At 29.9% G+C, this 16,458-nt stretch overlaps 1 protein-coding gene across 2 annotated transcripts in view; it reads left to right on the top strand.

The window, feature by feature from the left end:
• LOC119604547 (myb-like protein I) overlaps positions 1–16,458 on the top strand; it is a 178,182-nt gene that overhangs the window by 52,989 nt on the left and 108,735 nt on the right. For both annotated transcript variants that reach the window (XM_037957223.1, XM_037957222.1), the window contains exons 2-4: positions 7,345–7,509; positions 7,635–7,733; positions 11,631–12,194. In XM_037957223.1, coding sequence (XP_037813151.1) covers positions 7,345–7,509; positions 7,635–7,733; positions 11,631–12,194 — 828 coding nt within the window. The remainder of the gene's footprint in view (positions 1–7,344; positions 7,510–7,634; positions 7,734–11,630; positions 12,195–16,458) is intronic.

Here is a 16,458-nt window from a genome sequence, read left to right as displayed (position 1 = left end):
TAAAAATTTAATTAAAATATTTAGTTATAATTTTCAAAGTTTTGTTTAATAATTATTTTTTTTTAAGTTTTAATAAGCAGAAGGACGGACAAGATAGTTTTAAACCCTATAAGAGTTAGATTGCTAGTAATTAGCCCACATTACACTACGTTGTTTATAGATACTTAATGTAGACATTTTGAATTTCAGTTTCGATCATAAATAAGTTTATATTGATTTTGTATAAGAAGAAGGACGGACAAGAGGGTGCCTAAACAGCAACGCCTAGAAAGCTTAAATTGAGCACAAATATTTTGTTTATATCAAAAATCTTGGGCATAGAAGTTAAGCTCATTCGATTTATGTTTAAATAAAATTTTGGACCTATTTGGGTGTCTTTCATCTATAACATCACCGAAATGGATCAAGAAGACGTTTTTAAAAAGCAAACGGCGGACGGACATGTTAGGGCAAAGGGCAAAATCTGGACAGCTTAAATTTTCCCACAAATATGTTGTTGGGTCCAAAAATTTTTGGTATTGCAAATGGTCCCCAATTGGTTAACCAAAAATTATGAGTATAAAATCTATAAACTGGCTTTCGTCTTTCCTATTTAACAGTCTTCGTTTTAGAATTTGGAAGGACGTATGGACGGACAAGTTATAGTCTTTGAACGGACAGGCAGACAATATCGGCAGGACCAGGGAAGAAGAAACTGTGCAAACGTTTTCTATGATGATCAAAACTATGTTAAGTAAAAAACCATACCAGTTTCCATATATCATACGAAGCAGGGGTTCGTCTTTTCCTTCTAAAATACTCGTTAAAAGATTATGGACTGACGGACAAGTTATAGTCTTAATGACATTATCTGGAAAGCAGAAATTTTTATACAAAAATTCTCAGTTGTTTAACACATGTTTGGTGTAAAAAATTTATAAAATCGGTTAAATCGTAAGATTTTTTTAATCAATTTATGTCTCCATCGTCTTTAACTTGATTTTTTTTTTGAACGTATGGACAGACAGACATTATCGGCTTTAAATAACCAGGTTCCATATATCACCTTCGTTTTTTCTTTTTAAAATTTTTGTTGAAAGATTATGGATGGAAAGACAAGTTAGGGTCTTATTGAAATTATCTGGAAAGGAGAAATTTTTATACAAAAATTCTCAGTTGCTTAAGAAATGCTCGATGTAAAAAAATTACAAAATCGGTAAGATCTTTTTGATCAATTTATGCATCGTATTTGGTTGGCTGATAAATGGGATAGTTCACTGCGCGCGAACAGTCTAGTAAAGTCGAAGAGACTCCGTTTTGAACGGATCACTCCACTCGTCAGATGTGGTATTGTATAGTATTAGATCCAGCCTGTAGCATTGAAAAATTCAGATATCTCACCAAGGCTAGATATGAAGTAACTGCCGAGGACACGGTTGTGAAGATTGAAGATCGTTTCTTCCTTTTCTCTGTCTTTACAAATGCGACATTATTCATTGAAGAGTAGCCCAGCCGACTTGCATGTTTGCCTAGCACCCAGTGCCCTGTTATTACTGCTTGTGCGTTTCTCATTTAAGGAGGGCCACAATATCTTGGCCCCTTTACATGTATCTAGGTTATTCCACCTATTTTCAGCCTTTTGAAGATAGAATCTGAGGATACTACTCTTGATAAAATCTAACGGGGTTGCTACTGGAACGACGTTGGAGATATCAATAGCAGACCCCGTTCTGGCAAGCTCATCTCAAGCCGGTTGATTTCCATAATAGTACTATGATCAGGGACCTTAACAGGCGACCCAGCCTTGACAGATCTTTCTTGCATGTCTAACTAATAGGGAAGTGATAGTATAATAATTTAATGAGAGATGTGCTGCTTGACTATCGACAAATATTCCTATGCTGCCTCGAATACTGAGCTCATGTAGTACCCTACAAGCTGACATTATCGGGAAGACGGTGAGATATAATTCATAACAGAAGACATCAGAACCAACATCACAGTTCATTTTAGAACCATCTGTAAAGTTTCTGGTGGTACATTCGCTCGGTAGGTTACCCCTACACCACTCGATCCTGGAAGAACTCTGACTTTGAAAACAGTATCATAATCCGTGTGTGGGGTAATATAATCAGATGATTGGTTCAAGATTGGAGGTAATTGACTTAAAATCTTAGCGTGTCCAAATGTTCTTGATTTCCAACTTCCGGATGAGTTAAGCCTCGCTGCGCTACAAGCAGATATGGCATAGTTTTTTTTTTTGGACGAATGGATAGACAGACATGATAAAAAACACACCCTGGAAAGCAGTTATTCGTCAGAAATTATCTATAATGATCAAAAATATATTAAGTATAATTTTTTATTGTTATAACAGTGGTTACGGAACCATTAAGGCGTTCATTACTTCTAAAATACTTGTTTAAAGATTTTGGACAGACGGACAAGAGAGACTCTAGATGATAGGATCTGGAAACCTCAAATTTTAAACAAATATTCTTAATTGTTAAAGAATTTCCATTATAAAGAAATTACAATATCTATTTAATGGAAAAATCTCTTTTTGATCCATTTATGCATTTAACGTATTACTTTTCAATGTAAGTTTTTGCTGGGTCCTATACTGTCCGTCCATCTGCTTATATAAAATCTAAACTTTTTATAGATTTTCGCAATTTCCTTAAAACCAAGTTTGCCCAACTCACAAAAATTTTTGTGTAGTTTAATGTTGATAGTTTTAAGAATATTAACTTTAAAGCTTAAATTGTATTTACTATGATTTTAACACCTGTTGCTGAAACTTTGACAATGACTGCTGCTTTCTAATAAATGGTTTGTTACACAGTTGTTCAGTTCTTTTACATACAAAATATTTTCTTGTCAAATTTTTGACTTTTTTGCTCATTAACTATAAAATATCTTATAATTTTTCATACACCAGTTGCCACTGTGTCATTTAATTCATTCTCTAGTTAATTTGCCACAAATAAAAAAAATATTTTTTTTTCTAAACAACTTTGTCTATGATAAACTAAAATAAATTTATTAATTGTTTTTCTTTCTCTTTGCCAACATAAATTTTCATTAGCTGTTAATTCTATAAACCGTTCAGGTTTTGTTTTTTTTTTTTGCACCCAGAAATTTATTGTTCCAAACCACTAAATTGCCACCACATTCACGTGACACTTTCGCATAAATTCACAATTAAATTCACAAGCCATGGAAATTTTAAATAACCAAACATGCAATGGAACACACATCCCAGTGGAGCAATGTTTAGTGTTGCAGCATTTAAAATACTTTTGTTGTTTTTGGCATTTTAATCTACTCTAATCGAGAAAATGTGCAAAGCTCAACAGCTTCCCAAAGGGGGTAGGAAATAACCAAATAATGCTTTTAATAAACTGAAAATTAACTAAACAAAGTCTTTAAATTGTTTGCAAATTTTCTCTTAAGTAGAAAATTTCTAAACAAAATGCACTATGGGTTGTTTTATAAGAAATTTTATAACAAATACTTTTCCAAAAACACCACATAAATTGTTAAATTTTAATCTTTTTTTAATTACTTAACCACTGCGCATTATGATAAACTGCAATGCAATTGCATTCATGGCAAATTCAAATTTGTCCTACCCTCCTCGCTCACTTTAAGCCATTGTATTTACCAGTCACCATAAATTTTCATATAAAATAATGATTATTTGCTTTTAGTTTTTCTTAAGAAAACGAGATTTAAACTTGAATTCTAGAGAAAAACAAAGGCGACATTATTTGCTAGACGAAATTCCCTTAATAACCCTCGTTTAAGCATGAATGTCTCCAAGTAATATTTTGCACTTAATGAGTTTTTCTCATAACATTTGTTTACTTTTTACGACGATTTTATTTGTTTGTTTTTCTTAAACAATTTCATACGATAAATACCGCAAAATTTGTTAAAACTACCTTGATTACAAAAGTCTAACAAGTTAAAGAAAAAATCAACAACAACAAAAATGCATATAAAAAGTTACTTAACAAAAACCTATAAAACTTGCATGTCTCTCTATGTAAATTTGTTGACGATTTTTTTGTATATAAATTCAAGGCAGAAAAAAATCTGAGAAAAATTTTCTCACAATTAATGAAAATGAAAATTATAAAAATTTCTCACAATCGTAGCACAACCTTCCATAGAAAATTTCAGAAAAAATGAGAACAATTTTCTATAGAAAATTTCTTACAAAATGAGAAAAATTTTCTATAGAAAATTTCTTACAAAATGAGAAAAATTTTCTATAGAAAATTTCTCACAAAATGAGAACGATTTTCTATAGAAAATTTCTCACAAAATGAGAACTATTTTCTATAGAAAATTTTGTCACAAAATGAGAACTATTTTCTATAGAAAATTTCTCACAAAATGAGAACTATTTTCTATAGAAAATTTCTCACAAAATGAGAACTATTTTCTATAGAAAATTTCTCACAAAATGAGAACAATTTTCTATAGAAAATTTCTCACAAAATGAGAACAATTTTCTATAGAAAATTTCTCACAAAATGAGAACAATTTTCTATAGAAAATTTCTCACAAAATGAGAACAATTTTCTATAGAAAATTTCTCACAAAATGAGAACTATTTTCTATAGAAAATTTCTCACAAAATGAGAACTATTTTCTATAGAAAATTTCTCACAAAATGAGAACTATTTTCTATAGAAAATTTCTCACAAAATGAGAACTATTTTCTATAGAAAATTTCTCACAAAATGAGAACTATTTTCTATTGAAAATTTCTCACAAAATGAGAACAATTTGTGAGAAAAATGAGAACAATCTGAGAAAATTTCTCAGAAAATTTCTCAGAATCTGAGAAACATTTTCTATAGAAAATTTTTCGTTATCTGAGACAAATTTTCTATAGAAGATTTCTCAGAATCTGAGAAACATTTTGTATAGAAAATTTCTCACTATCTGAGAAACATTTTCTATAGAAAATTTCTCACTATTTTCTGTAGAAAATTTCTCACACTCTGAGAATAATTTTCTATAGAAAATTTCTTACAATCTGATACACATTTGCTATAGAAAATTTCTTACAATCTGAGACACATTTTCTATAGAAAATTTCTCATAAGCTGAGATACATTCTCTATAGAAAATTTTGATTGAAAATTGTTTAATATAAATTTCTTTCAAAGTTCTTTTATTAAGAAAAAGATTCACTATTTTAGTAATTATACACTGCCAACAGTTTTCCCACTGCTCTATTATGTCTATAGTTTATTTATGACTTCTTTTCAACAAATTATTACCTCATGAAAACTCCGCTAGTTTTTTTCACAGCAATTTTCCATTTTACTATAAAATTTACTACCACAATAATTACTAAATACTACAAGTTTTTCTACACACACACACATACACACAAAATATAACTGTCCGTCTGTCTGTCACTTTTAACTGCTACTGTATTAAATTTTACAAAAACAAAAGCGTTAAACCAACTCTAAATGGAGAAAAATCGTGTTCATGTTTTTCCAAGCAAATCAAGTCACTGGCTAATGATTCACTGTCAGTGTATTTAGTGGTGGCAGTACCTGTTTCCACTTTGAAACTTTTTTTATTACAACTTAAATCTTTTTTAAAAAAAATCCACTAACTACTGTAGGCAGTTAAGCACATCTTCTTCAGTCAGTGTGTTATTAAAACAAAACGCCTTTTACAAAGTATTCCAGCTTCATATACATACAAATATGTATGATTGTAAAAAAGAAAATATGAAAACATTTATTGCATTTGTTTGTGCACAACGAAAACAAGTCCAAATAAAAATACACTTAAAGTTATTTAAACAACGAGATAAAAAAAATTGTTCATCAAAACGTTTAAATATGACCAAACAGGAAGTGAGTGTTTAAACACACAAGATATGACGTTGATAATAAAAAAAAAAAACAAAAGTGATTCGAAAAGATTATGATGATGATAATTAGGATGCTGCTGTTTGCAGCTGATGATATGATGATATTGCTTGTTAGTTGTTGGTTGGTTGTTAAGCGATTGAATGAAAGTAAAATTTAAATGATTAAAAAATTAATAGCTTTTTAAATGAGTGTGTTTAACATTTATTTCCTATTAAAACAGGATTTATGACTTAAATACAAATTAAAAGTGATTTTTGTGTGAACTAGGCTATATTAGGCTTTGATATATGACGTTTATAGATTTCCTTTTATTTATAATTAAATAAAGATGTTTAATAATATATTTTTTGGGTTTTCTAAATTGAAAATGTATAACATACCTTAAGGCAGTCAAAGAAGTTTTTCTAAAACGCCAAATCTAACAACAATTTCCTATAAGAAATTTCTGAAAATCCGAAAAGAATCTGAGTACAATTTTCCATAAAACATTTCTTACAATTTTCTATACAAAATTTCTCACAATCTGAGAACAATTTTCTATAGAAAATTTCTCACAATCTGAGAAACATTTTCTATAGAAAATTTCTCACAATCTGAGAAACATTTTCTATAGAAAATTTCTCACAATCTGAGAAACATTTTCTATAGAAAATTTCTCACAATCTGAGAAACATTTTCTATAGAAAATTTCTCACAATCTGAGAAACATTTTCTATAGAAAATTTCTCACAATCTGAGAAACATTTTCTATAGAAAATTTCTCACAATCTGAGAAATATTTTCTATAGAAAATTTCTCAGAATCTGAGAAACATTTTCTATAGAAAATTTCTCACAATTTGTGAAACATTTTCTATAGAAAATTTCTCACAATTTGTGAAACATTTTCTATAGAAAATTTCTCACAATTTGTGAAACATTTTCTATAGAAAATTTCTCACAATTTGTGAAACATTTTCTATAGAAAATTTCTCACAATTTGTGAAACATTTTCTATAGAAAATTTCTCACAATTTGTGAAACATTTTCTATAGAAAATTTCTCACAATTTGTGAAACATTTTCTATAGAAAATTTCTCACAATTTGTGAAACATTTTCTATAGAAAATTTCTCACAATTTGTGAAACATTTTCTATAGAAAATTTCTCACAATTTGTGAAACATTTTCTATAGAAAATTTCTCACAATCTGAGTACCATTTTCTATAGAAAATTTCTCACAATCTGAGTACCATTTTCTATAGACATTTTTTCACACTTTGAGTACAGTTTTGTATATAGAATTTCTCAGATTTTAAACACACTCTTCTATATCAATTTTCTGCTTTTTTGAAAAAAATTTGTATGAAAAGTTTTGCATCTTATTATAGAACATTTAACCTTAAGAAGAAAATTTAATTAATTCTATTAATTTGTTTATTAATATTCTTTTCTCTCTCTCTTTCTCTTTTTAGCTAAAAAACAAAATGGTGCTGCTTTGCGTACAAATAGTTTAGGTTCTGGCACACGCACACCACCTTTGGAACGCAAAAGCAAATTAAGCGCTTTGGGGCGTTTCTTTAAACCCTGGAAATGGCGGCGGAAAAAGAAAAGCGAAAAATTCGAAGCAGCCTCAAAGTGTAAGTAGGAAATTTTGTTTATAAAACTTCTCTAAGAAAGTGAGAGGTTTAGTACCAAACGTGGATAGTTCTAGCAATGCTGTGGCCCCATATAACTTATAATCATATATAAATTTTTATTTTAGCCCTTGAACGCAAAATATCTGTACGTGCCAATCGAGAAGAACTTGTTCAAAAAGGTATACTTTTACCGGAAAGTCCGCTGGGGAATATACAAGAACCAGGTGAGTTAACATACAATATCCCAAGATTGATCTAGTAGGATTACTTCCGTGAACGTTTTGACATCTAAAGAAAGTATTTTACAAATAACAAACGATTTGGAAATCCTCGTATTTCCAAAATCCTACTTAATACTTTGTTGCATTTGATTTACTAACATTTCAACCTTTCAATCAAACCATACGACTTAAACTTTCTTAAAATCATTCACCGATTAATTTGTTGAAAGAGACATGTCGAAAGATTAAACTGTACAAATTGCTGTATCAATCAATAAAAGATACAGGTACAAACAAAACTGTGCATGCAGTATTTGCAGCAAGAAAAGTTTCATTACAACTAAATGTTGAGGTTTAATAAAAGATGCGCACTTTTGAGATGGACATAATATTAGGTGTAAATAAAAATATATGGCCTAACAGGGGAAAATTTTAAAAATCATAAAGGAAGTCTAATAAAATTATGTTCAAAACGAAATACTTTACTTTTATGTTTGAGATCAAAAACTTTTACCTCCCCCTAATACTTAATTTTCATATATCTGTATTGAATACTAAATAAATATTTTTATGTATTTTTGCAACTTTAAACTCTCTTACATTCTCATATTATTTTAATTTGTCTCTTGTATACTTATTCACGTTTATTGAAAATTATAAAATATTTTCTGTAATTATGTATGCTTGATGTATTCTGTAAATATTATGTCTGTCAATTCTTTCCACTTTTTTTCTTTCTTCTACTAAAGACAAGTACGAATATTTCTCTGGAATAAAGAAAATCACAAGTCGAAACATGATTAAAGCAATACAGACAAGATTAACTAAACAAATTATTAAAAATCGTACAATCATTGGAAAAATCATAAACATATAGAGACAGCTAAACGGACGGACGGACGGACTGACTTTCGCAAGAAGACTCTTTATTCCATGTCGTCATTTTGTTTACGTTGTGTCTTTGTCATTGCCAACCAATAATTATTTTTACCACTTGAGTAGAATTTCAAATGAGCTCAACAACTGTCTGTTTGTCCATCCATGTTACTTGCGATGGGAGTAAGAGTAACTGACCACAGTTAATAGTTTTACTGTTTAGATGGTTAAGGTTTGAATGAATACCTGTAATCACTATTATGGTCATATCATTAAATATTGAGTTATTGTCGAACTAAAAGTAAGGGGTTTAAAGAAAAACTATATAGACTATAGTCTGGATAATATACTAGTCTGTAGTATGGTCTTTAGTTTGGTCTATAGTGTGAACTATAGTCTATAGTTTTTAGTATGGACTAATGTCTAGTCTATAGCCTAGACTATAATCTAGTCTATAGTCTGGACTATTCTTTAGTCTATAGTCTGGACTATAGTTTAGTCTGTGGTCTGGATATATAGTCTATACTTACTATTGTTCAGTCTATAAACTGGACTATAGTCTGGTCAATTGTCTGGTATCTAGTCTATACACTGGACGATAGTCTTTCGCCTGGAGTATAGTCTATTGTCTGGGCACTAGTCCATAGTCTGGAATGTAGTCTATAGTCTGTACTATACTCTATATAGTCTGGACTGCAGTATATAGTCTGGACTATATTCTATAACCTGGACTATAATCTATATCCTGGATATAGTCTATAGTCTGGACTAAAGTATATAGTCTGGTCTATAGTATATAGTCTGGACAGCAATCTACATAGTCTGGATTTCAGTATATAGTCTGGACTATAGTCTACAGCCTGGCCTATACTCTACAGCCTGGACTATAGTCTACAGTGTGGACTACAGTCTATAGTCTGGATTCTAGTCTATGGTCTGTACTCTAGTCTGGACAGTTTATAGTCTGGACTATAGTCTTGACTTTAGTTTATAGTCTGGACTATAGTCTATAGTCTTGACTATAGTCTATAGTATGGACTATAGTCTTGAATACAGTCTACAGTCTTGAATACAGTCTATAGTCTGGACTATAGTCTTGACTATAGTCAATAGTATTGACTATAGTCTATAGTCTGGACTATAGTCTATAGTCTGGACTATAGTCTGAACTATAGTCTATAGTCTGAACTATAGTCTATACTCTGGACTATAGTCTATAGGCTGGACTATAGTCTATAGTATGGACTATAGTCTGTAGTACAGTCTATTGTCTGGACTACAGTCTATCGTCTGGACTACAGTCTATTGCCTGGACTATAGTTTATTGTTTGAACTATTGTCTATAGTATGGTCTATAGTATGGACCATAGCCTGTACTCTAGTCTATAGGCTGGACTATGGTCTATAGTCTATAGTCTGGACTACAGTCTATTGTCTAGACTACAGTCTATCGTCTGGACTGCAGTCTATTGTCTGGACTACAGTCTATTGTCTGAACTATTGTCTATAGTATGGTCTATAGTATGGACTATAGCCTGTACTCTAGTCTATAGTCTGGACTATGGTCTATAGCCTGGACTATAGTCTATGGTCTGGACTATAGTCTATAGTCTGGACTATAGTTTATAGTCTGGACTATAGTCTAGACTATAGTCTATAGTCTGCACTATAGTCTATAGTCTGGACTATAGTCTGTAGTCGGGACTATAGTCTATAGTCTGGACTACAGTCCGTAGTCTGGACTATGTTATATAGTCTGGACTATAGTCTGGACTATAGTCTGGACTATAGTCTATAGTCTGGACTATAGTCTATTGTCTGGACTATAGTCTATAATCTGGACTATAGTCTATAGTCTGGACTATAGTCTATAGTCTGGACTATAATATAGTCTGGACTATAGTCTATAGTCTGAACTATAGACTATAGTCTGGACTAAAGTCTGTAGTCAGGACTATATTATATAGTCTGAACTATAGTCTATAATCTGGACTATAGTCTATAGTCTGGACTATAGCCTATAGTCTGGACTATAGTCTGTAGTCTTGACCATGGTCAATACTTTTGACTATAGTCTATGGTCTTGACTATGAAATAAAGTCTAGTGCATAGTCTGGACTAAAGTCTAGTGCATAGTCTGGACTAAAGTCTAGTGCATAGTCTGGACTAAAGTCTAGTCTATAGTCTTGACCATAGTCAATAGTCTTGACTATAGTCTATGGTCTTGACTGTGAACTAAAGTCTAGTGTATAGTCTGGACTAAAGTCTAGTCTATAATCTGGACTAATGTCTAGTCTATCTATATATACTATACAATATAGTCTACTATATTGTATAGTATATAGTCCGGACTATAGTCTATAGTCTGGACTATAGCCTATGGTCTGGACTATAGTATATAGTCTGGACTGCAGTCTGTAGTCTGGACTATAGTCTATAGTCTGAACTATAGTCTAGAGTCTTGACCATAGTCAATAGTCTTGACTATAGTCTATGGTCTTGACTATGAACTAAGTCTAGTGCATAGTCTGGACTAAAGTCTTTTCTATAGTCTGGGATATAGACTACTATATTGTAAAGTATATAGTCTAGTGCATTTTCTGTACAATTTCTAGTCTAAAGTCTGTACTGTAATATACTCTTGTCTAGTACAAATTTTGAATTATGGTTTATTCTACAGTCTAGACCATATAATCTGACAATCATTTTCTATAGAAAATTTTTCAGAATCTGAGTACCATTTCTTTTAATAATCTTAGTTGATTTTCCTATAGAAATTTATTATTATTTATTATAATTATTTGCTTTGGAATACTTTCCCATTTAACATTCTCCTAAATTACCGCAGATGTCGCTCTAACCAAAGTTTTCTCTAACAACAATAATAGCTTTTTCCCACAAAAGCTCTTATAAAAACAGACTTTCCACCACAAAAGCTTTTGCTGCTAAAATCATATAAAAAGCTTATTATTATTTGTTTTGTTTTTATTTGTTTATTTTTATCTCTTTATATCTCTTATTTAGGTGAGGAATCATATTACAACAATTCGAACGCCGTTAATAATTCCAGCAACAATGGCAACGGTACGTTACACTCCTCAAACGTCCAAAATAATTCCATGCTTAATGCTACCACCGGTGGTAGCAACATTGGCAATAGTATTAATTCTTCCCAACAGCTGCAGCAGCAGCAACAACAAGTTAACAATGCGTTAGCGATACAATTTCAAGGCAACAATATGCATAATGGTTCAGGTGGTAGTGGTGGTGGCCAAACTTCTAATAATCCTGCCTCCAATTTACAAAATAATAATTCAACCTCAAACTCACAGACGAATAACGGCAGTGGCAATAATGCCAACAACAATAACAGTAACAATAATAACAGCAACAATACAATTTCCGGTAATAACGCAAATGAAAATTCTACATCCGGTGGCGTTGGTGTGCCACATTCACAATCGGCTCCTCATCAATTGGGCAACCAACAGCAATTACAACAACCACCGCCATTGACACCACTGGCTCAGCATCATCAGGCGTTGGCGCAACAGTTGCAGCAACGATTTGCCATCAGCAATAATAATGGTGAGTGCTTTTTTTTCTTTCATTTTCTTTTTAATTTTTTTCTTTTATATTTTTATTTATTCTATAATTTATTAGTTTTATATTACAACAAATAACATTAAAGTAAGAAGAAATAATTTTTGTTGTAAATTTTTTTCTATGAAAACTGTTGGATACTTGTTTAACAGATGGTTGTCTGTGTTAGTTTTTTATTTCTAAGGACTATTTGGAAAAGGACATTTATTTTTCTTTCATATTTTATGACTTAAGTTTTTCTATTTCTACTACTTTCTATTATTGTCTTCATCATTATTATTGTTGGGGTTGTTGTTGGATTGATGTTGTTGTTGCCGCTGCTGTTTAGCTTTATTAATTCAACATGTGAATTAGAAATGTTGTTCCACTTATTTGTTTTTGTTGCTATTTGTCACAAATTTCTTTTTTCGCTTTTTTTTAAGAAATAATAATAAAAAATAAAGTCATGCCATGTCAGCCTGTGTTGTCTCCAACACATTTCTTTTGTTCCCTTGTTTAGCGTCCAATAAAGAAGTTTTTCATTGTTGTCTCCTCTTTTCTTATTTAGCTGTTGAAAATGACTCCAAAACAAATTTATGAATGAAAACTGCAATTCAACAAAAAAAAAAAAAAAAACAATTAGGAAGGTATATAGGAAGAAAATCTGATCAGATTTTCAGAATTTTTTTCTGAAATTTTCTATAGTAAATTGTACTCAGATTGGAAGAAATTTTCTATAGAAAATGTTTCTCATATTGAGAGAAATTTTCTATAGAAAATGTTTCTCATATTGAGAGAAATTTTCTATAGAAAATGTTTCTCATATTGAGAGAAATTTTCTATAGAAAATGTTTCTCATATTGAGAGAAATTTTCTATAGAAAATGTTTCTCATATTGAGAGAAATTTTCTATAGAAAATGTTTCTCATATTGAGAGAAATTTTCTATAGAAAATGTTTCTCATATTGAGAGAAAGTTTCCATAGAAAATGTTTCTCATATTGAGAGAAATTTTCTATAGAAAATGTTTCGCATATTGAGAGAAATTTTCTATAGAAAATTTTTCTCATATTGAGAGAAATTTTCTATTGAAAATTTTTCTCATATTGAGAGAAATTTTCTATAGAAAATGTTTCTCATATTGAGAGAAATTTTCTATAGAAAATGTTTCTCATATTGAGAGAAATTTTCTATAGAAAATGTTTCTCATATTGAGAGAAATTTTCTATAGAAAATGTTTCTCATATTGAGAGAAATTTTCTATAGAAAATGTTTCTCATATTGAGAGAAATTTTCTATAGAAAATGTTTCTCATATTGAGAGAAATTTTCTATAGAAAATGTTTCTCATATTGAGAGAAATTTTCTATAGAAAATGTTTCTCATATTGAGAGAAATTTTCTATAGAAAATGTTTCTCATATTGAGAGAAATTTTCTATAGAAAATGTTTCTCATATTGAGAGAAATTTTCTATAAAAAATGTTTCTCAGATTGGAAGAAATTTTCTATAGAAAATGTTTCTCAGATTGAGAGAAATTTTCTATAGAAAAAGTTTCTCATATTGAGAGAAATTTTCTATAGAAAAAGTTTCTCATATTGAGAGAAATTTTCTATAGAAAAAGTTTCTCATATTGAGAGAAATTTTCTATAGAAAAAGTTTCTCATATTGAGAGAAATTTTCTATAGAAAAAGTTTCTCATATTGAGAGAAATTTTCTATAGAAAAAGTTTCTCATATTGAGAGAAATTTTCTATAGAAAAAGTTTCTCATATTGAGAGAAATTTTCTATAGAAAAAGTTTCTCATATTGAGAGAAATTTTCTATAGAAAATGTTTATCAGATTGAGAGAAATTTTCTATAGAAAATGTTTCTCAGAATTTTCCATAGAAAATGTTTCTCAGATTGTGAAAAATTTTCTATAGAAAATGTTTCTCAGATTGTGAGAAATTTTCTATAGAAAATTGTTTTCAGATTGTGAGAAATTTTCTATAGTAAATGTGTCTTTGATAGTGAGAAATATTTTAAATAAATATTTTCTTGATTTTCCCCTTTAAATTTTTATTTCTTCTGTTGTTTCTTTTATAATGATTTAAGTTTTTTTGTTTTTGTTAATGCACATGTTAAATTATTTGTTTTTGTTTGTTTTTCCTTTCTAATATTTGTTTAAATTTAATGAAAAAACAATAAAGTAATTGTTGTTGGTTTCGTCATAGTTTATGGCTGAAAAACATTCAGTATTTACTTGCGAAACTTACAATTCTCTTATCAAAAGTCTGATAAAATATGAAAAAGAATTTAAGAGAGGGGGAGAGGACTGTTTCTAGCACATGAAGTAGAGAGTTGCCACCTGGTTAGGATAAGTAAAGGGGAAGTAATGGGGCATTATGAAAACTATTACAGACTGAATTGATTTGCATTGACTTGGGGTCCTGGTTGGCTGTACCGATTTTATGTTGAAGTTATAAATTTTTGAAAGTCTGATAAATTATATAATCTGGCAGTCCTAACAAAGTTTAACTCAATACACCTGGCAGCACTGGACGTTATAAATAAAGTTTGTTACTCTTTTGTTTAGCAAGATTCTCTTGTTTGTGTTCATTTTTCTTTAGGCAAACAATCGCTGCCTTTTTTCGCTCTCTTTCAATTTGTTTTCATTCATATTCATTCATTCTATATTGTATTTTATCATGATTGTTTATAGCAAAAATTATTATGCGTTTTTTTGTATTTTGTTTTTCGCATATACCCGCCTTCAATGAACTCAAAACTTAGTTCGCGTTTATTATACGCAGCGTACGGCGGTTTATTCGTTCATGTTTTTTGTACTCGTAATATAGAAAAATTAAAAAAATAATTATAAATAAATAAAATATTTCTGTGGAAAAAAATTGTGATAATCTCTACAATGCTGTTTTTTGTAAATTAAATAACACCAATTTAAATTAAAACAAGTGAAATAAATGAAAATAAATCATTTTACTTGAAGAAAAAGGAAAAAAGTTGATAAAAAGCCAGAAAAAAAAATTTAAAACAAAAAAAGTAAAAATATAAGATTAATAAAATAAAGAGTAAAAAAGGCAATAATTATAAAAATTTAAAAGCAAAGTAAAAAAACAATCTAATAAGAAAATTTTTGCAGCAGCCATTAAAGGCTTAAAAGTGGAAAAATATCATAGAAAAGAGGAAAAATCTACTTTTTAAAGGTAGAATTTTTTTCATATGCAAAAGTGTGTGTGTGTGAGCTTAAACTACACGTGTATAAGTGTATGTGTTGTAATTTGCAAAAAGTAAAAAACAACATGATTTTGTTGCTATTACAACTTTGTTAGTGTGTGTGTGTTCTTTTCCTAATGGGTTTCCTTTCTCTCACTCTCTTCTTTTTTTAAGTTAAAAAATTTTTAATTTTTAAAATTTCCAAAAAGATCTTTAAATTCTTTAAAACGGAAATGAATTTATTATTGTTTCAATACAAAAGTTTTAAAATAACAATAATAATCTTAAAGAAATCTGTTGTCTGTGAGATATATCTAAAAAAATATAATTTTTCGTGTGTTTACTTTAAAAATTAAACAAAAAAAAAAATGTATTTTAAATTTTTTAGGAAGGTGGACTGATAAAGTAATTTAAAATGTTGGTGAAATAACTTGCACTTATAAAGGATTTGTTAAAAATTGTATCGTTTTAAGTAGTTTCGTTGCCTCCGAAAAGTTAGTAGTTAGTGTTTTAGTCTGTCAGACCGGAGATCGTGGATTCGTTTCTTAGCAGAGACTACGCCAAAAGAGCATTGGAAATATTGATCAAATATTGTTTTCTAGCACATCAAGTGTTAATAGTCATAAAATTCAGTTTTCGAAAAACTACTATTTATCACCATGGACGAACAATAGTCCATCTTATTACTAATTAATATTACTGTAAAATTTCAACTCCCCTAACATCTTCGTTCCGGCCCTATCATGTCCGTCCTTCTTAAATACGTAAATGTCTAACTTCGCTTTTTTATGAAGTTTGGGCGCACGGATGGACGGACAATTTATTGACAATGCCTTTTACCTTTTTGTTCAAATTCTTTAGAACTGAACTAGAACTGAACTAGAACTGAACTAGAATTGAACTAGAACTGAACTAGAACTGAACTAGAACTGAACTAGAACTGAACTAGAACTGAACTAGAACAGAACTAGAACTGAACTAGAACTGAACTAGAACTGAACTAGAACTGAACTAAAACTGAACTAGAACTGATCTAGAACTAAACTAGAACTGAACTA

This window comes from Lucilia sericata, unplaced genomic scaffold (assembly GCF_015586225.1).
Source record: "Lucilia sericata isolate MDLA Ls3-8-SP2 unplaced genomic scaffold, ASM1558622v1 Contig000402F_arrow, whole genome shotgun sequence".
In the NCBI taxonomy this organism is placed as follows: domain Eukaryota; kingdom Metazoa; phylum Arthropoda; class Insecta; order Diptera; family Calliphoridae; genus Lucilia; species Lucilia sericata.
This window is presented reverse-complemented; position numbering and strand designations above follow the sequence as displayed.